Source organism: Neopsephotus bourkii, unplaced genomic scaffold (assembly GCF_033783945.1).
Source record: "Neopsephotus bourkii isolate Nb327-2 ecotype Australia unplaced genomic scaffold, CSIRO-AGI_Nbou_v1 NB_620, whole genome shotgun sequence".
Taxonomy (NCBI): Eukaryota; Metazoa; Chordata; class Aves; order Psittaciformes; family Psittacidae; genus Neopsephotus; species Neopsephotus bourkii.
In genome coordinates this window covers 1,197,968-1,222,840 of record NW_026901120.1, presented here as the reverse complement: position 1 = coordinate 1,222,840, position 24,873 = coordinate 1,197,968, and the positions used below count along the sequence as shown (strand labels likewise).

General features: G+C 43.8%; 1 protein-coding gene across 3 annotated transcripts in view; it reads right to left on the bottom strand.

Moving 5' to 3' along the window:
- SMAD5 (SMAD family member 5) overlaps positions 1-23,994 on the bottom strand; it is a 30,816-nt gene extending 6,822 nt beyond the window's left edge. The window contains exons 1-2 of one of the 3 annotated variants that reach the window (XM_061352040.1): positions 23,710-23,994; positions 895-1,486 (exon numbers count right to left, since the gene is read on the bottom strand). In XM_061352040.1, the coding sequence (XP_061208024.1) occupies positions 895-1,297 (403 nt within the window). In that variant the 5' untranslated portion in view covers positions 1,298-1,486; positions 23,710-23,994. Of the gene's footprint in view, positions 1-894; positions 1,487-10,395; positions 10,678-10,838; positions 11,033-23,709 lie in introns of those variants that run through there. The other 2 variants (XM_061352039.1, XM_061352041.1) reach the window with 2 other exon arrangements.
- Positions 23,995-24,873: the final 879 nt, after the last annotated feature.

Here is a 24,873-nt window from a genome sequence, read left to right as displayed (position 1 = left end):
AATTACCAGCTGAGTTGAAATAGAAATACAGGCTACATTGCTATAGCCTAACTACATAGTTACGCATAGTCCTTTCTTGCTGAAGACAAAAAAAATTCTATACGACAATGTAACTCTCGCTAAGCTGGAGTTTTAACTTCTAAATTCAAGACTGCTGGAGTCTGGAATTCAAGTGCTACAGCGGAGCACCTGAGCACTACAGCAGGTTGCAAGTAGAGTTACAACCATTTTGTGGAACAATGGAAGCAACTTTTCATTGTACTTTCCAGAGCAACATACTTCACCTCTCCCACTCCTAACCACAATCCTCCTCACCTTCTCCCCTGGCAATGTGCCTTAACAGCAGACTTGCTACCTCACACAAATCTGGTACCTTGCTCTAACTGATCTTCACTCTTGGTTCTGTTCAGCTCTGCTGCCTGCTGCTGGGAACTCAAGTCCCACTTGACTTTATCAACTCTGTATCTTAAAATTAATATTTTACCTCCTCAATTCATGTCACTCAGCCATTAAATACTAAGCTCCTGAAAGAAGGTTACAGACCTCCTCGCAGACTGAGGGCTTTAAACAAGTTTGTCACAGAAACCAAAGTATTTTGATCATGCTTTTTATTTTATTACAATTGAGGGCTTTGCCACTAAGTTAAAGGTTAATGGGCTTAATAAATCTGTTGGAAAAGTGTGATTTGCCACAAATTAAAACCAACTAGTACAGAATGGACAACACACCTCTCCCAAACCCCACCAGAAAAGTATACTTTGAACATTATTCCTCTTCCACACTCCCTCATACACCAAATGTAGCTTGTTATATGGCACTGGACAAGAAGGAGTGAACAGTAAGTGGTTCCTGAAGATATTGTCCAGTTTTCAAGACAGCTATGTTCAAACATACCTGGGCTCTCCACCCTCTTATAGTGGTATGGATTGATGCAGACTTCCTTCTGTTTAGATCCAAAAGGAAATTCACAAATATCCAATGGCTTCAGCTCGTGATGACTTTGTAGATCAGGCCAACGCCAAACACGACAGTAAATGACATGGGGAAGGCCCTTTCTGTGAGAAACTTGAAGTCGTCCATCTAAAGAGCGGGGGATAGTAACGCACTTGCTGGGCTGTCCTGGACTGCTCAAGGCTTTCTCCAGTTCTTCCATAGCACCTTTTTTCTTCTTCAGTTTTTTAACCAAAGCATCAACAGCTTTTTCTGCCCATTTTTCCTCTTCATCTCCTTGTTTCCAGCCCAACAGACGCTTTACAGCTGGGCTAGTAAAGGAGAACAAACTGGCCATTGACGTCATTTGACAAAAGTCTTCAAAAGGTCTGTTGGGTTTGGTCTGTTGGGCTTTTCTGTTTATTTGGGTTTTTTTGTTTCCAAAGAAATGTCAGTTATTGCCACTGATGAGCTGCACTAGTTCTTGGAGGCCGACAAATGAACATATAGGTGTCAGTGATGAAGTCTTCGCATCAAAAATAATGATCGATTCCTCCTATTAAAGAGATAAGTTAACAAGTAATTAAACAAGTAAAGAATGTGGTAAAAAAAGGCCAATATGAAAAAGAACCCATTTCAATCCAGCCATGGCACCTGATTTTGTTTCAGAATAATAAGTACAAGAACCTCATACCAAAGCTAAATGTGATCAGAGTCCCCAGTTCCTGCATCACTGATCAGTGAGGGAAAGGACAGTCAAGGGACCAAAAGGACAGAATGGTTTCTGTTAACAGTATTCTTTAAATCCATTATTTTCCTTTAGAAAGCAGGCTTGGGGAATATGCTTTAAAAATGGTATTGTATCCCTGTCATGGAGCTTCACCAGAAGACTTAAACTCATGAAGAAGAAACAGGGAAGAGGCACAGTGGAACCAATAGTTTCACAGACAGTACTGCACTGAAGCACTCAGCTTCTCAAGTGGATCTTTATTTCCCAAAAGGAGAAAACACAAAAGCATCTGCTTGCTCTTGAGCTCTAATTCAGCACCCTACGTTTCTGGAAGAGTATTAAGAAAAAAAAAAATAAGGAAGATGCTGCAGATAACTACACAGAAACCAAAAACAATTGAAAGAAAAACACAATAATACCCCCAAAGCAACCCTGCCCCAGCCACTCAAAGGTGATCAACCTTTTCAGCTATGGCTATTTTTATGCTGCACTTCCTCGTATCTTTTCAGAAGAATATTTGAAGCGCTGGATATATTTAGCCTTTGGCACAAAAAAAGTGTTTTCTTTTCCCCAGAAAAAGAAGGGGGAGGCATGGTGGAGTAAATACTGTGACCTTTACTACAAACTGCCTCGGAGAGGAGCAGAACAACACTGTGCAACCCAAGCAGCGCTCATGAACGGTGATGTTTTCTACCACTCACCAGCTCTAATGCAAATCCTCCCCCCACCAATTTAAGGAGTACCGATGACAAGAGGAAATGATGTGCTGTGGCAACGCACTGATAAGAACTTGTAAAATCCCTTGTGAATACTAAATAAGCAAGTATAGACAATGAGCAGCTGGCAAAAAGCAAGAGCAGAGCTAAGAGAAAGGATGTCAATAACAAAAGATGCTTCCTTTCTTGCTACAGAGACTGCCAAACAACACTGTCTCTCAACTTTTGATAAACCATGGTGAATCGGAGCACCTAACATAGCCCAAGACGCCAAATCTGCACATAAAGAGAAAGGTGTGTGCTGGAGAGCAGAAGATTTAAGTTCCTCTACGCTGGTTCTCTTAAGATTCCTACCTTTGATCATCAGGATCTTTTTGCCTCCCATCTCTGATTAACTAAAAGTCATCTGATAAGGTTTCTCTTAGTGTCTAGGCACATTTACGAGCTTGGTCAGACACACGGACAGGTACTTTCCTCTAACATAACCACGCATTAGCATCAGCAGCTAAAGATACAGCAAACATTGCACATGTAATCATCCTAAATTTTCTACTAGGGAGGTGGAAGGTGAGGAAAGCAGGGAACAAACCCAAAGACACTTGGCTACAATAAAGAGTGTAAGTTTAAAACTTATGAACATCCTTTACAGGAAAAAATCAATTTCTTTCACACAGTAGCTTAATCCCATTGGTAATTCTTTGATTATTCAGCTTTGTTTCTATAATATCCACAAAAACTGGGAAAACCAAACCAAACAAAAACTGTTTGAAGATCTTTCTTCCTAAATTCTCATAAAAAGCCAAATGAACAAAAAGAAATTAGGGGAATAGAAGTCTCCCACTGCTTCAGTAAAGCCTCAGAAGAGGCCATTGAAGAAAAAGAAAAGAAGAAAAGAACCCACAACCAATTACGTATCACAAGAAATAAGGACATGTCTGCACTTTAAGTATCATCTAGTTCCCCAGAACTATTACACATGAGAACCTTTGCACCCTTCAAAGCAACAGGAAATACATAAAGGGAGATAAACTTGGCCAAGAACGCAGACTAAATTTATTCTTTTACTGAGGATAAAAGTTTACTGTTCTAAAAAGTAAAAGCTGTTTATAGTCACATTAAGTTGCTTCCAAGCCTTGCGCGCATTCAATAGCTGTAAGATATCAGCTATTGCTCACACCCCTAAGAAAGGAAATGATCCCACCTAGAATCTCAGACCAGAAAGAAGACAATTCAAAAGTTCTATTTTTGGTTCTCAGCTATGCTTTCAAAGAACTTTCAGCATCACCAAGGCAGAAGAGACACCAGAAATTTCTATAGTTGCTGAGCTCGGATGAGATTCTAAGAAATGCCTCTTGACTGTCGCCACCCTGATCTATTTTCCGTTACAGCTGCCCCATCTATATTAAGCAATCAAGTTTGCAGATCTATGATTCTATTCTATGATCATATCTAATTGTTTATTTTTATTTAGCACAACAGTAACAAGCAGCAAGTAGGAATGAAATTTTCCTGCTTGTATATCATTTCAACATCATTTATCCACAAGTATGCTCACGGAATAAACAACACTAACTAAAGGCAAAGAAAGTTGGAACAGTTCTAAACTGGTGCTTTGAAGGAACTAGGGTTTGTAGGGGAAGTGTCAAGAGAATTTTGACAAATAACTGTCCTAAAAATGATGATTTCAGAAACAATTTGCTTAAATAACATAACTCAAAACCCTTTACATTCATCTGAATACCTACAAACAAAACCAAACCTAGTTTCCACATACATGCTTGCACTATAACCACTGAAAAATGAGACTGCTGAAGATTAAAATGTTAATGGGCATTTACTGGAAATCCATTCTGGCCACCCATGGTGCTCAACACTCTTCTGCTGAAATGTATTTTACCTGTTCAAGAAAAGCAAGGGCAAAACAGAAACCCTGAAACAAACCACTAATAGATTTTGAGAAGTACAAACAACACTGAATTAAATCTCATTAAAAGCTTTTCAGAAGTTCATTTTGGAAGGCAAAAATACTGAAGGTTTACAGCTTTTGCTTTTTCTTAAAAAAGCAAGGTAGAATTAAAAAGCTTCACGAATTACTTGTACACTTCAAGTGTTTCCTTCTTTGGAGCTATTTAAGGCCACAGAGCAGCACATTCAGGTATTTATGTAGAAACCAAACATTTTCATGATAAAATATCTGAACGAGCAGCACAATCCATTTAGAACACTTACTTGTACTTAATATCATTTCAGCATCTGATTTTTGAAAGGCTTCTCAGTAACCATGCATCTGCTAGGAACAGCATCACCACATCATCTATATTTACAATCAATTTCTTCTGAGGCTTTAAAAGTGCATCTTATGAGCTGTGATTGCAGTACAACAGCATGTCACAAAGACTTGAGCACAGAAATGAAATGCTTGAGTCACATTTTCATTCATAGTGTCACACAAATTACATGTATTATTGCACGTCTAGACCCAGCTGGCAACAGCTTTCATGGGGGGGAAAAAGCTTTCTTAACTTTCCTTAAGAAGCAGAGGACCTATTACACATTACCTGCTTTTATTAAATAACTTTTCAGCTGAGCTACAAGAGAAGATCAGCTGGAAAACATGTTATTACATTTAAAATAAAGTAATAGTTACAAACACTCTAAACAGTGAGTGTAATGCATTGCAAGGGGTAGCATGAGGGGGCTTTTAATGGGTAAGCATAAAACGAAGTAAACGCTGTATCAAAATTGGACTTTGGGGCATGCATTATTTATATGTTTAAGGTTCTTGTTAATGACTGCAGCAAATGGAAGGAAACTAGTTGTGTGAACAGATCCATTGTTTGACCCCCTCTTAATACCTCATCAAGCCAGCTACACATAAATAACCTGGGCTAACAGCAGAACTTACAAGTTACTTTTTCAGTTGCAAAGATGGGAGGAAGAGACTACCTTTCATCTACCATCACAACACTAAGCAACTCAACTACTTTTTTGGTTCCTCTTCTGAGGTTTTCTTAGCATACTATATCAAACCAACAAGTTTGGCAGATAAATCTGATTCACTAGAAAGGAATCTCCTTCTGGCTAATAGGGTCTGCGCAAGACTCACAGCAGAATAGATCAATATAAAATTAAGAGTAGTGTATTTATTTTAATGAGCTGCACTTCTTATGCAACATGTTCTGCCATCGATTCCAAACTAATTTCCCACCTGCAAAATCTAAAGTATCATTAAACCAAGCAGCCCATCACCCCAGCAGCATGGCAACAGACGATGCTTTTTACAAGGGTGAGAATAAAATGGGTAACAACTAGACAGTCCTCATCTTTCCCTACTGCCAATACTAAGCCTGTATTGCGAATGCACGAGCACTATTCTCCTCCTGCTGAATTTACTTCTTTGCAAATTAAGACAGCTTCCTGTAGCACCATACCCAGTCTGAACTAAGGAACCTCAGTGCTCACGGTTAGAAGCTGCTTTGAGACTCAATTTCAGAATAGAAACAAACCACTACTTATAACCAGCTACACAATTGGTAGTTCATTAGAGCTGCTGCAGATCTGCAGTTAAAATTGTGCTTAACTTTATTGCCTCTTCCAACTTAGAAATGCTCAAGTATTTTGACTTCATACACACATTAATATATATTCACACAGAACACTCAAACTCAATTACAGCATAGTACAGTATATTAAGCTATATCCAACCATCAATGTTTTCTTCAAAATTGTCTAAAACTGCAACCTCACACATCAATTTCACCTGGTTTTATGAAGGTCCTTCTTTCCCTCCAAACTTCTTGGCAGGAATTACACTTGGGTTTTATTATAGTTTTCCCAAGTCCACGTCTTACCTTGTAGCCCAGCACACAGTCCTATGCAATGATATGCATTACAGCCTTTCCTTGAGGACAAATATAGTAGAAATGTTAGCTCCACAATTTTCCCATATACATCAAGGATAAGATAAATCCCAAGGTTACACAATGGTTAAAAACTTGGGTAATAAACCCAAAGGGCCTACATATCTCATACCACTTTATAGCCCTTCAACAGAAAGGGGTTTTCTTCAATTAACTTGTGCAACATCTTAGCCATGAAGCAGATCACCAGTGATATAACTAATTTTTTCCTCTCCTCCCCTTAAGGGTAACTAGAAGATGAAAGGAGATTTTATAAACAGTATCAAAAAGGAACTTGTGGTGTTTTCATTAGAACTGAGCTTGCATATCCAGATGCACATTCAGTTCACCAGAACCCATAGATGTTTTTACACCAGCACTAGATTTCTTTCCTTGAAACATGCCTTGTAAGGCAATATATTCTAACTAATACTACATGTAAACAAGAACAGAAAGGAATTGGCTGGTATCTTCAAAACTTTTACTAACCATGAACTGTTCTCCAAACACAAAAATGCACTGACAACTTCAGACATGGCTTTCTCACACAATACTTGTTCTTTTCATTTCCACATCTGTACATCATCTAACACAGCTTAAAAAGAAAATAAAACTGAAGCATTTAGCTCTGTCAACTGAGAAGTATTTAACTAGCACTCTCTTAAAGGAAACATAAAAACTCTGAGGCCAAGCACAAGCAGTAATACATCGGACGCAGAAGTGGAATCATAAAAGCCAGATAGTAAAAGCCATGCTTCTCATTTTTCTTAAAGTCTTCTCAATAATTACTGTTAAGAAATAAAACAAGTGATCATAATTTCTATCACAAAAGAGGTCCAGTCAGGGGTTCACTAATAGAGCTGTACTGCATTTCAAAAGCACCCTCACTCCCAGCTGATGCCAAGAAAACCCCAGAAAGAGTATAACCAAAGAACAGAAAGGTCTGAATTTAGTCTGCATCACGGCAAAACTTGAGCTTAACTGTGATACAGGGGAGAAACACAGAAAACTTCCCACGCCTAAACAAAGTTAATATCTATTTCTTAAGGCATCTGCTTAGAACACAATTAGAACACAAAAATCCACCGCTCCCATGGCCCTGGTGTCTGCAGCTACTCTAATTACTGAGCAATTAGCTTTTGTAGAAGTTCTCAAAACCTACAAATTCCATCTCTGAACCAAAATCTCTCTCCCTTAAGTGTTTTGTCAGATCTGTGCATTTTCTCACACTTCTATTTCTGCTAATTGGCGCTTTCCAACAGAAGCATTATGCTGAAAAATGCCATTACCAACAGTAATCGGCACATCTGAAAGTCAGCCCTGAAACTGCCTCATGTTTTTAAGGTTACTTAAGATCTACTCTAACCACAGCAGATAACTACAAGTTAGCATCCCTTTCTTAGTTAAAAATCACATACAAAAGCATTACTGAATTTCACTAAACATGAAAACAAAAGCTCATTCTGTGGACACAGACAAGCAAGGAGGTGATTAGAAATTACCTTGGAACTACAACTGGAGAAAAAACTGGGAAAATAAAGGCCCTTGTATTTTTCACAACCCCTAGAATATGTTTAAAAAATTGAACAAAGCCTTCCAAAAATGTTGATGCTCCTATGCAAGACCTTCATTAAGGAATAAATTCCTAAATAAAATGCGAATTAGCAACAAAAAATGTAATCTGAAAGGGACTTTAAAATTTAATGAAGCTTTGAAAGAGGGGAAGAAAAATAAAGACGTATGGGTGTATATGTTTGTATGCTTCCACACCATCTGAATTGCAGTAAGATTGTGACAAGTTTACAAAAGCTACAGGATTGGAGGGAACACTGACAATAGTAATTCGACCAGCTTTCCCCCCACACACCCTTTGCACAGAATGAATGAATGGCAAAGTATTCTAAATTTGTCAGTTTGTGACATGCACTGACCCAGAATTCAGAGACACTACTTCATAGTTGGTGTATCAGTAGCAGCGATCCTGACAAAGATCCTCTGTCGCAGATGACAGTCCTGGCAGGCTCAACCTTGGTGGTAGGTCAGCAGGGATACAGACTTGGCAGGCAGCGGGCTGCACCTTGCCAACCCACGTTGGTCAAGCACGCTCTAGTGCCAGCCAAACCTTTATACGTGGTCACAGGAACACGGCTAAAAAGGCTTCCAGAAAACAGGGCAGGAACTTGCACCAAGAATAATGATAACTGCGAAAGTCTTAAATTATTGTTCAACTTGCTTTTAATGAGCTATTTATCAATGTAAGCCATGAACTATCTGAAGTGTTCTCAGCTCACACAAGAATGAATCTTTTAATTCTTAGCATGAGCTCCCTTACCTGTTGCTATTAAAAATCATTTAAAGATCTTTGAGGAAGAAATATTAACACAGCACTTTTGGCAAATCTATCATAGACACTGGCAGAAACTTGTATTTTTATTTAAAAGACAAACCTAACAAAAAAGCAGCTCAACTGGCGGTGAAGGAAGGTACAGGGACTTACACAGAATTGCTACAGCAGTATCTGTGCAGGTAGGTAATTCAGCCAAGAAAAACAAAGGAGTTCTTTGAGTTTTCTTTAAAGAACTATAAAGAAAATATAGAGGACATTTTACTAAAATTAAAAACATCCTCTGGAATACTACAAATCACAACCTAAGTTGCTAAACCCACTCAAATAAACCCCAATATTTGCTTAATAGAGTGCATGCACTCCATCTTGAGACAGAGCTTCTTCCAGCTCAGATAATACTCTATCATCCTGAAAACTCTGCCCAGGAGATCATCCACTCAAGGTGCAAGACTAAAAATTGGACTTCATAACCAGACCCACATAGTAGGAAGTCCACAGTTACTGCTCCTTCAGAGGTTAAAATTCCAAATCTCAGACAAAATACACCCACCACATGTATCATAGCAGCATGCCCTTTTGTTGTGATCTTTCGCCGTCCAGAAAAAGAAATGCAGAGGAAGCTTCTTTTCCTCCTTTCCCACTTCTCATCCCCATCAGGACTGCCCATCTTGGACTTTCACTAGGCATGTTTTCTAACAAAACCAAGAAAATTCCTCCCTCAAGTGTATTTTCTCCACAATGGAAAGGAAAATAAAGCTTTCACAAAGGCAGGTACCCCGGTAAGCACATGGTTTGTAGGAGTTTGGTTTTGTTTGCAAAAGTAAGTGCTATTAAGCGCTGAGCGGCAATTTCAAGGCCAAGTGTGCAATTTTAATATCAGCGGTAAGAGTAAACCACTATCAAACGGTAGGGATTAAGACATTAAATCCAACAGCACTCTACACACAGACAAGGCACTCTCAAAAGTTACAACACTCTAATTATGAAACATCTTCAATTAAGTTATTTGCTGCTGCTATTAACTTCCACTACTACCATCTGCCAACTTCATAAAGTATTACATTACTCTTGATGAGCACGGGCACATGACTGCAACACTGTGTTTCCACCCTTTCACCCCCTCCCCCTTTCTCTTCAACATAATTCTGTGATTCCTTAAAATATCAGATAGATATTCTGTACAGAACTTTCATAACTGAGATATACAATGTTAATTTCAGGTTTTGGTATTATAAAGCCACCCATGGAAGGTAAATCAACTGAAATCAACAAAGCCATCGAAAACAGCAAGAGATTTCATCTAAAACCATCACATACCAACGATCTGATTTCCCCCAACAAGGCAAAACTTAAGAGGCTGATGCAAATGTTGACAGTTATTTCTTGGAGGTTTTGTGAAAGCTCAGCTTATTCACTGAGTAAAATCTCTGAATCCCCACAGATCCCACCAAAACATTAACTATTACTGAACCTATTCAATAATACATCCAACTACTGTAAAATCAGCTCTTCCTTGTTGTACTGAGAAATAGCTTCATTCAACGAGCTTCAAGTCCCACCAGAAGCTACCCAAGTGGAACAAGCACCCACATCACTTGATTCCTAGTCTTGTGCTTTTAACCGCAAGACCATATTTCCTCTATTAAGTTTACAACCCACAGAAAACAAAAATTGCCATTCTAAATCACTCGGGCGGCCCATCTGTTGTCAGGCAGCTGTCAGGGCTGGGTGCACGCAAGGGAAGGCCGAGGTGGACAAGTGTGGGTTCCCTACCATCGCCTCCGCGGGAAAGTGTCTCTCTTTCCCAAGGGATCCGAAACGTGGAATTGTTCCTCTCCCTTTTCCTTGGGCCAAGGCCTTGCTCCAGCCGGGAGCGAGCTTCTCGTCTTAAATAAATAATAAATAAATAAAAAGAGAAACAAAAACCACCGAGCCTCTCATTAGCGTTGCAACAGTTCACTCCTACAGTTACGTGCACAGACTTACTTTTATCAGCACGGAGCGTGTTTTAACAGCCCGGCAGCGCGATCCTGCGCTCCCCTTTCCCTCCCGCGGCTGCTCTTTCCTCCACACGCCGCTCCCCCTCAGCCCGGCCCGGGTCGGCCCAAAGCCCCGCGCCGCCGGGGAAGGCCTCGGCCCCACTGTGACTTTCGGAAAGGCCCGTCCCCCCGCCCCGGGAACGCTAACCGCAGCCCCCCCCCCCCGCATGAACACACCCGACACGGCGCAGAGGCGGCCGTGCTCCACCGCGGCGACCCGGGGCGAGCGTTCGTCCGTGAGGCTGCAGGCAGGGGCTGGGCCGCTGCCGCCCGCCCGCTCAGCAACAAAACTTTATTGGGAGCCCGCGGAGGGGGACAGCGGCGCGGCGGCGCCGGCGGGGCCAGCGCCGGGACCCGGATGTGCGCGAGGGGCGGGGCCAACGCAAGGGCGGGAGCCTGCGCTCCCCGCGCATGCGCGTTGGAAACGAGAGGACGCAGAGGAGGCGGGAAGGGCGGGCGGACTGAGGGAGTGTGCCCGCAAAACAAAGTGAAATAGAGAAAAAGAGAACCGTTCGGGGGCTGTTGTGGAAAAACACCTTATCCCAGAGGGAGGGGTAAAAAGTTGATCTGAAGATCAGCGCGGTCTCGCAGTGACAGCTTACTAAATGTCTCTGCCGGGGCTTGTTGAAGGCGCAAATGGCAGCCGAGGGGTGAAGGCCGCGGTGGCCGGTGCTGCAAGGGCAGAGATCCAAAGGCTCAGCTGAGCTGATAAAAGGGCTGAAGAAACGCAGTGTTTGGGATTGCGGGGATCGAGCTTGTGCCCGCAAAAGAAATACAGAAGTGTCAGGAGTTGTTAATGAAAAAACAACTCACCCTGAATGGAGGGGTAAAAAATTTACCTCGAGATCAGTGCAGTTCTGCAGTGACCCCTCATGAGGACGCCTCTGCTGGGGCTTATTGAAGGCTCCAATGGCAGCCGAGGGGTGAAGGCTGTGACAACCAGCACTGCAGGGGCTGAGATGCCAGGGCAGGGCTGAGGGGAAGCAGCAGGAAGGGCCTGCGGGGATCAAGCTTGTACCCACAAAACCAAGTGAAATCAGAGAAAAAATGGAAAAGCTGGGGATTGATGGCGAAAAAATAACTCACCCTGAGACTGAGGGATAAAAACATTCACCTCAGGGTGCTCTCACAGAGACCCTGCATGAGGGTGCCTCTCCTGTGGCCTATTGAAGGTTCCAGTGGCAGTCAAAGGGTGAAGGCCACGACGACCAGTACTGCAGGGGCTGAGATCCAAGAGCTGGACTGAGGGCACATGGTGAGGAGGCCTGTGGGGATCCAGCTTGTACCCACAAAAGAAAGTGAAATATTAAAAATAGAACTGTTGGGGTTTCTTGATGAAAAAACAGCTTCAAAATGGAGGGATAAAATACCACAATATCAGAGCACTCCTGCAGTGACCTGTTATGAAACACCTCTGCTGGGGCCTATTGACAGTCCCTATGGCAGCTGAGAGGTGAAGGCCATGATGGCTGGTGCTGCAGGGGCTGAGATCCAAGGGTTGGGGAGAGGGAAGGGGGGGGTGTTGTTGGGATCCAATTTATACCCCCAAAAGAAAGTAAAATAGAGAGAAAATAGCATTGTTGGGGGTTCTACAGGAAAAAAACAACTCGCCCCGAGAAGGAGGGGTAAGAAAAGGGATAAATAATTTACCTCAGGATCAGTGCAGTTCTGCAGTGACCCCTCATGAAGACGCCTCCGCTGGGTCCTATTGACGGTCCCAGTGGCAGACAAGGGCTGGAGCTCACTTGCAGTGAAATCAGTAATAAACCCAGTTGTCCATTCAAAGGCCTCATATTGCAGGGCAGGACTGGCAAAGACCTGCTTCCCTTACAGAAGACGGGATAGCTTAGAGCAGTGTGTGAGGGCTGAACCATGTTCAGCTCTGCTCTTCACTCGCTTCACTCACAGGTGGAAGTGCTGGACATAAGGCTGAGGCCTGAACTCTGATGGCAGTGACAAGCGTAGTGCATGTGGGGTGGGTGCTGAGGGGAGGAAGCAGATGTGGCAGGGAGGGCTGGGCTGGGCTAATGAGGCACAGTGCGAAGGGCTGGGCTGGGCTGGGTTGGGCTGAGGGGATGTGGGGGGTAGGCCTAGGCAGAATCCAGCTTGTACCAACAAAAGAAAAAGAAAGCATTTGAGGGCTGTTGCTGAAAAGTAGCTCACCTCAAGATGGAGGAATAAAACATTTACTTCAAAATCAACACAGTCCTGCAGTGTACGCTTATGAAATGCCTCTGCTGGGGCTTATTGAAGGCCCCAGTGGCAGCTGAGGGGTGGAGGCTGTGATGGCCGGTGCTGCAGAGGCTGAGATCCAAAGGCTGGGCTAAGCTGAGGGGATGGGGACAGGGACTGGGAGTGGGGGGAGGGGGGCAGCAGGAGTCCAGCTTCTACCGCAAAACAAAGTGAAACAGAGAAAAAATTGAAGCACTGGGGGCTGTTGATGAAAAAACTCGCCCTGAGAGGGAGGGATAAAAAATTTATCTAAAGAGTAGCACAGTTCTGCAGTGTCATCTCATGAGTATGCCTCTGCTGGGGCCTATTGAAGGCCCCAGTAGCAGTCTAGGGGTGAAAGCCACAATGGCTGGCGCTGCAGGGGCTGAGATGGCAAGGGCTGGACTGAGGGAGCCTGGTGGCAGGGCCTGTGGGGATCCAGTTTATACCCCCAAAAGAAAGTGAAGTAGAGAAAAAATAACATTGTTAGGGGTTCTACATGAAAAAAACAACTCACCCCAAGGAGGGATAAAAAAAGGGATACAAAATTTACCTCAAGATCAGTGCGGTTTTGCAGTGACCCGTCATGAGAACGCCTCCACTGGAGCCCATTGAAGGCCTCAATGGCAACCACGGGGTGGAGGCCGCAATGGCCGGTGCTGCAGGGCCTGTATCCAAGGGCTGGGTGAGCTGATGGAATAGGGACAGGGATGGCGGGGGGGTGGAGGGAGGCAGCAGGAATCCAGTTTATACTATAAAACCAAGTGAGATAGAAAAAACAGAAGCGTTGGGGGTTGCTGATGAAAAAACAACTCACCCTGAGGCAAAGGGATAAAAAATTTACCTCAAGGTCAGTTCGGCTCTGCAGTGACCCCTCATGAGGATGCCTCTGCTGGGGCCTATTGGAGGCCCCACGAGCAGTCTAGGGGTGAAGGCCACAATGGCCAGTGCTGCTGGGGCTGAGATCCAGGCTCAGCTGAGCTGATCCAAGGGCTGGGCTGGGCTGAAGGGATACAGATTGCATCTGCAAAACCAAGTGGAATAGGGAAAAAAGCAAAACATGGGAGCCTGTTGATAAAATGACTCACCTCAAGATGGAGGAACAAAAAGTTTACCTCAAGATCAGTGCAGTCTCCCTATGACCCCTTATGAAACGCCTCTGCCAGAGCCTATTGAAGGCCCCAGTGGCAGCTGAGGGGTGGAGGCTGCAATGGCCAGTGCTGCAGGGGCTGAGATCCAAAGGCTCAGCTAGGCTGAGGGGACGTGGAGGGGGGACCTGTGGGGATCCAGCTTGTACCCACAAAACCAAATGAAATAGGGAAAAAAGTAGAAGCATTGGGGATTGTAGATGAAAAAAACAGCTCTGCCTGAAAGGGGGAATATAAAATGTACCTCAAGATCACCACGGTTCCACAGTGACCCCTTAGGAGGATGCCTCTGCTGGGGCCTATTGAAGGCCTCAATGGCAGCCAAGGGGTAGAGGTCGCAATGGCCGGCGCTGCAGGGGTTGGGATCCACAGGCTGATCCAAGGCCTGGGCTGGGCTGAGGGGATCCAGCTTGTACTCACAAAACCAAGTGAAATCAGAGAAAATAGAAGTGTTTGGGGCTCTGGTTGAAGAAAAAACTCACCCCAAGAGGGAGGGATAAATAATTTACCTCAGGATCAGTGCAGTTCTGCAGTGACCCCTCATGAAGACGCCTCCGCTGGGTCCTATTGACGGTCCCAGTGGCAGACAAGGGCTGGAGCTCACTTGCAGTGAAATCAGTAATAAACCCAGTTGTCCATTCAAAGGCCTCATATTGCAGGGCAGGACTGGCAAAGACCTGCTTCCCTTACAGAAGACGGGATAGCTTAGAGCAGTGTGTGAGGGCTGAACCATGTTCAGCTCTGCTCTTCACTCGCTTCACTCACAGGTGGAAGTGCTGGACATAAGGCTGAGGCCTGAACTCTGATGGCAGTGACAAGCGTAGTGCATGTGGGGTGGGTGCTGAGGGGAGGAAGCAGATGTGGCAGGGAGGGCTGGGCTGGGCTAATGAGGCACAGTGCGAAGGGCTGGGCTGGGCTGGGTTGGGCTGAGGGGATGTGGGGGGTAGGCCTAGGCAGAATCCAGCTTGTACCAACAAAAGAAAAAGAAAGCATTTGAGGGCTGTTGCTGAAAAGTAGCTCACCTCAAGATGGAGGAATAAAACATTTACTTCAAAATCAACACAGTCCTGCAGTGTACGCTTATGAAATGCCTCTGCTGGGGCTTATTGAAGGCCCCAGTGGCAGCTGAGGGGTGGAGGCTGTGATGGCCGGTGCTGCAGAGGCTGAGATCCAAAGGCTGGGCTAAGCTGAGGGGATGGGGACAGGGACTGGGAGTGGGGGGAGGGGGGCAGCAGGAGTCCAGCTTCTACCGCAAAACAAAGTGAAACAGAGAAAAAATTGAAGCACTGGGGGCTGTTGATGAAAAAACTCGCCCTGAGAGGGAGGGATAAAAAATTTATCTAAAGAGTAGCACAGTTCTGCAGTGTCATCTCATGAGTATGCCTCTGCTGGGGCCTATTGAAGGCCCCAGTAGCAGTCTAGGGGTAAAAGCCACAACGGCTGGCGCTGCAGGGGCTGAGATGGCAAGGGCTGGACTGAGGGAGCCTGGTGGCAGGGCCTGTGGGGATCCAGTTTATACCCCCAAAAGAAAGTGAAGTAGAGAAAAAATAACATTGTTAGGGGTTCTATGTGAAAAAACAACTCACCCCAAGAAGGAGGGATAAAAAAAGGCATACAAAATTTACCTCAAGATCAGTGCGGTTTTGCAGTGACCCACCATGAGAACGCCTCCACTGGAGCCCATTGAAGGCCTCAATGGCAACCACGGGGTGGAGGCCGCAATGGCCGGTGCTGCAGGGCCTGTATCCAAGGGCTGGGTGAGCTGATGGAATAGGGACAGGGATGGCAGGGGGGTGGAGGGAGGCAGCAGGAATCCAGTTTATACTATAAAACCAAGTGAGATAGAAAAAACAGAAGCGTTGGGGGTTGCTGATGAAAAAACAACTCACCCTGAGGCAAAGGGATAAAAAATTTACCTCAAGGTCAGTTCGGCTCTGCAGTGACCCCTCATGAGGATGCCTCTGCTGGGGCCTATTGGAGGCCCCACGAGCAGTCTAGGGGTGAAGGCCACAATGGCCAGTGCTGCTGGGGCTGAGATCCAGGCTCAGCTGAGCTGATCCAAGGGCTGGGCTGGGCTGAAGGGATACAGATTGCATCTGCAAAACCAAGTGGAATAGGGAAAAAAGCAAAACATGGGGGCCTGTTGATAAAATGACTCACCTCAAGATGGAGGAACAAAAAGTTTACCTCAAGATCAGTGCAGTCTCCCTATGACCCCTTATGAAACGCCTCTGCCAGAGCCTATTGAAGGCCCCAGTGGCAGCTGAGGGGTGGAGGCTGCAATGGCCAGTGCTGCAGGGGCTGAGATCCAAAGGCTCAGCTAGGCTGAGGGGACGTGGAGGGGGGACCTGTGGGGATCCAGCTTGTACCCACAAAACCAAATGAAATAGGGAAAAAAGTAGAAGCATTGGGGATTGTAGATGAAAAAAACAGCTCTGCCTGAAAGGGGGAATATAAAATGTACCTCAAGATCACCACGGTTCCACAGTGACCCCTTAGGAGGATGCCTCTGCTGGGGCCTATTGAAGGCCTCAATGGCAGCCGAGGGGTGGAGGTCGCAATGGCCGGCGCTGCAGGGGTTGGGATCCACAGGCTGATCCAAGGCCTGGGCTGGGCTGAGGGGATCCAGCTTGTACCCTCAAAACTAAATGGAATAAATAAGTGGGCGGCAGCAGGGTGGGCTGGAATAGATTGAGGGGGATGTGGCACGAAGGGCTTTTGGGGATCCAGCTTGTACCCACAAAACCAAGTGAAATCAGAGAAAATAGAAGTGTTTGGGGCTCTGGTTGAAGAAAAAACTCACCCCAAGAGGGAGGGATAAATAATTTACCTCAGGATCAGTGCAGTTACGCAGTGACCCCCCCATGAAATGCCTCTGCCGGGGCCTATTGAAGGCCCCAATGATAGCTGAGGGCTGAATGCTGCAATGGCTGGAGCTGCAGGGGCTGAGCTGCCGCCGTCCCTGCTGCCCAGTGCCTTGTGGTGCCTGCCCAGCACTGCCACAGGGTCAGGGATCAGTGTTGAGGCCTGCACCCTGATGGCACTGGGCAATTTAGCTTTAAGTGGGCATCGCCAACATCCACAATTAGGGGAAAGTATTGAACGCTTCAGCCCACAAAGTGATTTTAAGAGGAAACCTTCCCTACATGAAGGTAAGGAAAGCACAAGCTGCCTTCCTCAGACAAGGCTTACTGGCCTAAACTGAATCCCGTTCTTATCCACCACAGAAATTCCTACAGCATGTGTAGGAACAGAGAATATGGGGCAAAACCATCATCTGTACATAAACTTGTATCTTTGTTGTAGGACAGGTAACTACTCTGTCTTGCCACAGTTAAGAGGCTGGCATACCTATTGCATCTGGCATGCCAAGGGAATCTTGCTATCAAGCAAATTCCTGTTGGAGAGAAATGTTAGAAACAAGGAAACAGAATGGAAAAGTTGTTTTAGGTATAAATATGTAAGTGAAAAAGAAGCCACGTGAAACCCCAGGTTTTATTTGTGTGAATTAAGGGTAAAACATGAGATAAGGAGAGAAAAAATAATTAAAAAAAAAAAAAAAAAAAAGGACCCCCAAAAAAATAAAATCTCACAGCATAAAGTCTGTAGAAAGAGGGAAAAATACCCAATGAACCAAATGGACATTTCCATTTCAAATATATCTGAGCTTCGAAGACATTTTCTTCTGGTTCAGACCTACGTGGCTCTTGGTTATTTTTGAGGTAAACAGAAGTATTTTACACCAGTGTACTCTGATCAGATCTATACAGAGGTCAGTTAAGAGCCCAAGAGGATATCTCTAGCTAAAGTTCATGACAGTGGGGAAGGAGCAAAGCTTTGGTGTAATTTAGTCTCAGAACAGTGCTAACCTTTGGGGACTCCAGTGTATCTGTGCACCAGCAATTGTTCTGCTTTGGCCAAGCAGTCCAAACTATGGGACAAAAAAAAACCCCAACTGTTGGTCGTCTTCCAAATCTTTTGTGTAACTTAATTAATAAACCAAGTAACAAACAACAAATTGGCAGCAGGCATTTTAGGTGTTGTTCATGTGCCAGCCATCGTGTCTCTGCAAAACAAAATGTTCTCTTATTGAGAAGTTACAAAACGGTTGTATATTGTCAGAGCAGTCTACAACGCAGAGCTCCCCTGTGCTGCCTCTTGCGGTGGTTTTAGAGCTCAAATGATGAGGAATGCTGAAGGTGTGCATGCAAGCGTTATGGGAGAGGATGAGGAAAATTGAAGTTTTCCAAATGGTCTCAATTTTAAACAACAGGCAAGTTGGACGTATCTGCTTGCAGCACTTCACTTGGAAAGCAGTGATTCTTAAGCAGAGTGTACAGACTGTTTTAGAATATGGCAATATAAATATGATCTACCAGCTAAAGAATAGGTTTCCTCTAATGGGCACACTTCAAGTGTCTACAGTCAAGTAATCTCAGTCAGTGAGACAAAGGACAAAGTAAATGACATTGATGATCTGATTGTTCAACTCTGCATACCCTTAAGGTCACACCGTTAACACCACCTTCACCACTGTTTACTTCATACATGGTTTCCATTGCTTTAGTCTCTACAGCCACGCTCCACTGGGTCCACTCTACTGACATACCAAGTTCAATGAAAGGCTTGCAACAAGACTCAGAGCATCCTAAATGGTTTCCAGAAATCAAGTGGTTTCATGAATTCATGAATTTTACAACTCATGGAACCATCAGTCCTTTTTAGCATTGGCAAACCAAGATTTTCCAACACATAGACATGCAACTGTGATGGTCCAAGGAAAAAAGACAACCTAACCTTCTACTTACCTCAATGTTTAATTGCTAATTGTGTGTTCCGATTTTGCAGAGACAACTGCACATGTTTATGCTTTTGGTCCTGTCTTTAAAGCCAACCAAAGTACCTGTCTTGCATTCCTTTACACACAACCCAATAGCAATGAAGATGAAAAACTGCCTCCTCATAAACCAACATTACTGTAGATGTGTGTGCTGGAGCTACTATAACCTTACAGCCTGATCAAAGTACAAAACAAACAATAGAATACCTACCACCAGTTTGTATGGTTGAGAGGCAACTATGAATTTCAACAAGCATCTTAAATTACATTATTTTGATGTTTCTCTCCAGATTTTGAATACAATCCCTATATTTCTGCATGAGATTTTTGTTTGGCTAGAAATGAATAGTTTCAAAATCAAATAGATTGTTTGAATTATAAGGAAATAATGGGGAGGGGGAAGTTGCTTTATTCTGAAACTTTGGCCTTCCTGTGACTTCTGAAATGACTGCACTGTTCCACTTCATTCTCTGTCAACTTTCTAAATAGCTGGGGGAGAAGGGGGAAAACTGGTTTTACATATATATGTGTATATATGAGTATATATTAAAACCAGTTATCATGCCTTTACCCACATGAAGCATTTGCAAAACCACTTTCTACCTATGTTAAAAAACTCCTGCATTGTGAAAGATGGCTTACTATTTAATCCAAATCTAGTTTCAAAACATGAGTCGGGGAGATGGTTCGGATACCTCAAGAAGGTTCCACTCTCACAGCTGTCAGCTGAGAAGAAATGGGGGAAGGGGGAAAGGCTGAGAAAGGAATTTCAGGGTTTTTTTGGCAGTGAAGAGAGGAACATGCCATCCCTGTTTGAAAAGTTTCAGGGTGGGAAAGGCTAAGGAGGGGCTAACATACTATACATACCTTTATGTATATTTTTGAGGCTGAAAAGCAGTGTTAAGTTTGAGCAGAGTTCAGCAAGTGGAAAGGAAGGTGGCATTAGCTCTGGCCATTTAGTCCTCTTAACCCTGCGAGTTACAGCAGACTGAGAACAAGGGTGCTAGATGCTAAGTAGCTACTGCCTCACAACAAGAAGGCAATACAAAGGTTGGGTGCATTGCATCAGATATGTAAAAAAAGTGAAAAAACAAAGAGTTTAATGTTTGGAGGAAATACATGAAAGGTGGTTATCTACCAGGCCCTTGGTGCAGGCTCCTGTGAAGTTACACTCATTCAAAGGCTGTAAGTCTTTGAATGCTATGAGAATAAATTATGTACCCTGTTATTGTTACAGCCACACTTCTGGGTACCTTGCATGACTCAACTCACACAACAGTACAGAGGAGGGGAGAGAAGAATTAATCTTGTCTTCTGAAGTTATGGGTACAAGATGTTAAAATGAAATTGTAGGCCAGGGGAGGGAAAAGCAAGCTCAAGTTATACTTCCCAAGTGAGTCTAAAGCTGCAAACGCTTCTCAGACTGGAAGAATAAATGAGATGTGTTACTGAACATGGGTAGATCTATGAGGACGTTAGAAACAAAGGCATTACGTAAAGGTTTTGTGAGTTTTCACACTCCACAGGATAAAAATGTGGGTATCTTAGAGATGGTGTATGGGGTTTGACAGATCTGAGCGTCAGCGAGGGGTGCAAAACTGGGCATGCAATTCAAGAAATGAATGTCTGGAAAACTAATTAAAAAAAAAAAAAAAACAAAGCAAAATTCCAATAGGGAAAAAAAGACACTGCAGGAAGAGCAAGATGTGTAAGAAGTGGTAACTAAGAGAAGCTTTTGCCTGAGAACTGTCACAAAGTCCACATCAGGCTGTGAACCCTCTTCCATTGACACCTACGGATAGCACTCAATCATACTGCTGAATTGGATCTGCTTCTTGGAACAAGGGGTGGAAACCTTCCCAAAGGAATGGAATAAATGGCCCAGCTGATTAACACAACCTAATACACTGCTCTCACACAGGAAGGGATAAAAAATTGTAAATGTCACAATTCCTTTGGATATTCCTCTGGTGTTGCTATTTTTCTGGACCATCCCCCAGCTTACCCTCACCACTGCATCAGCAGTACCAGTATTCTCATTCATCTGGTCAGTGATTTCCAACTATTTCCAGAACGCAATCTCACAGTATATGAACACTTTCTGGAGTCTGACTCCCACTACTAAGCTCAAAGGATGGCTTCTGCCTCCTAAAAGCTGTCTGCAGCAGCCAGACCAAGACCTCTGGATAGCCTCCTGGGTGTATTCTTCAGTGTTGTTATAGAACCAGAAAAGGGGTTGGGTTGGAAGGGATCTTAAACCTCATCCAGTTCCAACCCCCTGCCATGGGCAGGGACCCCTTCCACTGGAGCAGCTTGCTCCAAGCCCCTGTGTCCAACCTGGCCTTGAGCACTGCCAGGGATGGGGCAGCCACAGCTTCTCTGGGCACCCTGTGCCAGCGCCTCAGCACCCTCACAGGGAAGAGCTTCTGCCTAAGAGCTCAGCTCAACCTCCCCTCTGGCAGGTTCAAGCCATTCCCCTTGGCCCATCACAACATGCCCACTATTATTGCCTGCACAGACCCAATTTTTCCTGGGGCTCTTCACTCCCCAGCCCAAGTGTTGCCTTCTCAGCACAGTCCCTTTGGAAAGTGCCTGGTGTTTGGGTGGGAATCATTCTCACTTCGGGACAGTGAGAAGATCACTGTAGCCTCACACTCAACATAATCATCTGCTGACAGACTCATGAGCTGGAATTCCATTGCTTGTAGCAATAGTTGGGACCAACATCCACAATTAACTGTGCACTGAAAACTTGTATTTGAGGCTCCATGGCCAAAACCACAGGAAAACTATTTTTAGCTCAACAGAGCTCTAAATAGTGGAAGCCCTAAAAATTTAGCTCACATCATGGACCAAATTCTGCCCCTGGTTACACCCACTGTATGGACAAGCTTGAATATAATAAACACTCTGAAACAGAAATTTAAGGAAAAAAAAGAAAAAGGAAACTTTTCCTTCTGAGTAAAATCAGTATTTTAAACATTAAATGAAGAAAGGTACACATCTGCAGCATGTCCTCTGGGAATAAATGAAAGGAAAAAGAAACAGTTTGAAATAGAAGCCATCTATTACAATAATTGTACCTATTACGATAAAGGTAATTCATCCAACAATATGTGTCTGAACAATCCCTATGGCTAAAAACCATTCATTATGCAGTTACTTTTGGCTTAGACCAAGGAAAAGGACGCTGAGTTTATCTGTATCTTAAGAGAAGACACAGCAGATGAGTGCAGCCTATGAGTAACAAACCAGGTTTTAATAGCCAGACCTACCCTTAATTACTCACAGGCCAACTTTCTAACAGCAGCTTTATCACTTCAGGATTTCACAACACAAAGCAATTAGTGATGGCAATGCCAAGTGCTGGAGCTTTCTCATGTAGGAACCGACAGGACTTGACTTTCTCCTTCTGGGTGTATTCCTGTCCAGGTCCCCAAGTTACAGACGCTGGGCCTTGTGTTTAAAACCTGTATTTAAATTTCGTGGCACACTTAGGGACACAGCTTTTTCTTTTCCACCCTCATGACCAAATAGTTGGGTTTAATAATTTCCTCTACAGTATCAAGATCTGCATATACAAGCATAATAATGTCTATTATAAAATTAAAGTGCTCTTGGGCATGGTGTAGTGCAGGCTTTGGGCAGCATGTTACAAGCTGTTGGCTTCTCTTTTCCACTGGAATTGTATTTTTCCTTTCTTTGCTTTTTGTTAGGAGAAGGGGAACCGGATCATTGTCTAAAACAAAAATTAAACCTTTTGGAGAACACAGATGAGAAAAACACAAAATAAGGGTTTTTCTCAATTATAATAATTTAAAAGTTATTTTTCATTCACTATTTTGTTGTTGATGAGCTTTCTTCCGCTCTTTATGCACTGCTCTATGGCCTATGCTTTAAAAGGAGATACAGGAAGGGAAATCAAAGGGCAAACACCACATTTTCAGTTTTGGTTCCATTTTTGCAAATCTGAAATAAATTGGGATCATTGTTATTGTCTGAAAACCTTTGCATGTAAAGGAAGAAAACCCACCAAGTTCATAAATGCCTCAGCTGCTTCCATGGGCCCCATGTAAGGCACTGTCACTAAAATAGTTCCCAGCCCTAATTACAATTCACCACATCTTGGGAATGACATTTAGGATTCTCAAGGCGCTTTTAGATCATTTTTAGACTTCGCATGGAAGTTCAGCTGTCACGAAGTCGGTTTTATTCTGTAACAGATTTTATCCTTTGGAATGTTATGTTTGGATTGAGCCGGAGATACGGAAAAATACATGCAATATAGTTCGCTTACCCCACTGAAATATAACTCCTAAAACAAAGCTGCAACTTTTTTGTCCTTGAATGTTCCTGTTCGAGCCTGTGCTTGCCTATAGCTATTTAGATTTGGGGGGGAGGTAGGAGAAACAGCTCTCCCTTACTGCGCTATTCCGACTCCATTGGTGTAGCCAGCGAGAATTCCTGCTCGCTATCCAGTAATTAAATAAATGTTTAACATTGCAGGATTTAATTGGAATCCCAAAAGTTAACAATAGCCTCTGCTATCGGTGTCGCTATCTGCGGGGTTCTGTTTCCACAGGCGTATATTTAGACCTCGGCCACATCGCCCACTTGCATTGCGAATAGTACAACCCCAACAACACCCCCCAACCCCCTTTAAAAAAAAAAAAGAAGAAAACAAACAAGCTCAGTAAAATCTGGAAACTTTTATAAGTGACGCCATCTCCGCGAATCTCCTTCCCCCTGCTGCAAAACGCACTTCAAAGCATAACAAACCCAAGTGGCAGGCAGGCGCTCGTAAGAAGAAAACAAAGCAAGAAGCAGTAACAAATGAACAGGGCTTTACCTTCCAGCAACTTACTGCAGCTCCATTTTCCGAGCCTTTATTTTTGCCCTAGCTCTTTTCCAAGTGATTCCTATTCCTCTCTTCCTCGCATGCTGGCGGCGGGGAGGAGCCGAGGGTCCCCAGCTCGGGATCGGGTAACACACCCAGCAGCGCACCCAGAGCCGGCTGCAGAGAATTCAAATTCCCACTTTAGAAACTTTCAGCAAAACTTGTGTGTCAGGTCTATTTTTGCTTCCTTCCTTCATCCTGTAATAACGCTCCTCGCTCCGGTGCAATGCAGCCATCTTTTGTGCTGTGCCTTTCCTACAATCTGTAGATCAAAAGCTCTTTCCCAGTGTAAATCCTGGTTCTTGCCAGAGCTGCCTGATCCCTTTTAGTGAATAATTTATCTAGGTTGCAAAATGGGAGCTATTACAATCACCATGTATTGACTCTTTGCATTAAGTCTCTGTGCATAGGAAGAATACTCGCAATCTGAATGCATTTAATGGATATAAATGTGTATATACATGTTTAATGCATATAAATAGATCTATATGCACATATAAATATATATACACACATTTAAGGCATTTACATGGTACATCTGTGCGCACATGCAGACACACAAACCTCAAAACAGGCCAGTGTAATTAGGATAATGGTATTTTTCATGTAAGAAATGCAATTATAAAGCATGAATGATCTTCATATCAGGCCTTCTCCATTTGTGTTTCACCGTTCTCCATGTTACATGCAAAGATGGCAAAAATGGAGACTAACATTGTAAGTCTGCATGCTCATGCTCTGTGAGTTAAACACAATAAAAGCCTATTAGTCTTGTTGACAACAGAGCTCACAGAGGTTTCAAAGTCCAGGAACAGCCTGACAGCAGCACACCCTAGGAGAACAATGTAAAACAGAAAGTTCATGCAATTAGATGCTTGAAGAATCAAAGCAGTTCTTACTAAAATAATGAGAATATTATGATTATATCTAATTACTAGCCATTGATCTTCTTGAAGATCATAGAGCCATAGAATGGCTTGGGTTGGAAGGGACCTTAAAGCTCACCCAGTTCCAACCCCTGCCGTGGGCAGGGACACCTTCCACTAGAGCAGCTTGCTCCAAGCCCCATCCAGTCTGGCCTCGAACACTGCCAGGGATGGGGGTTGGTGATGAGGG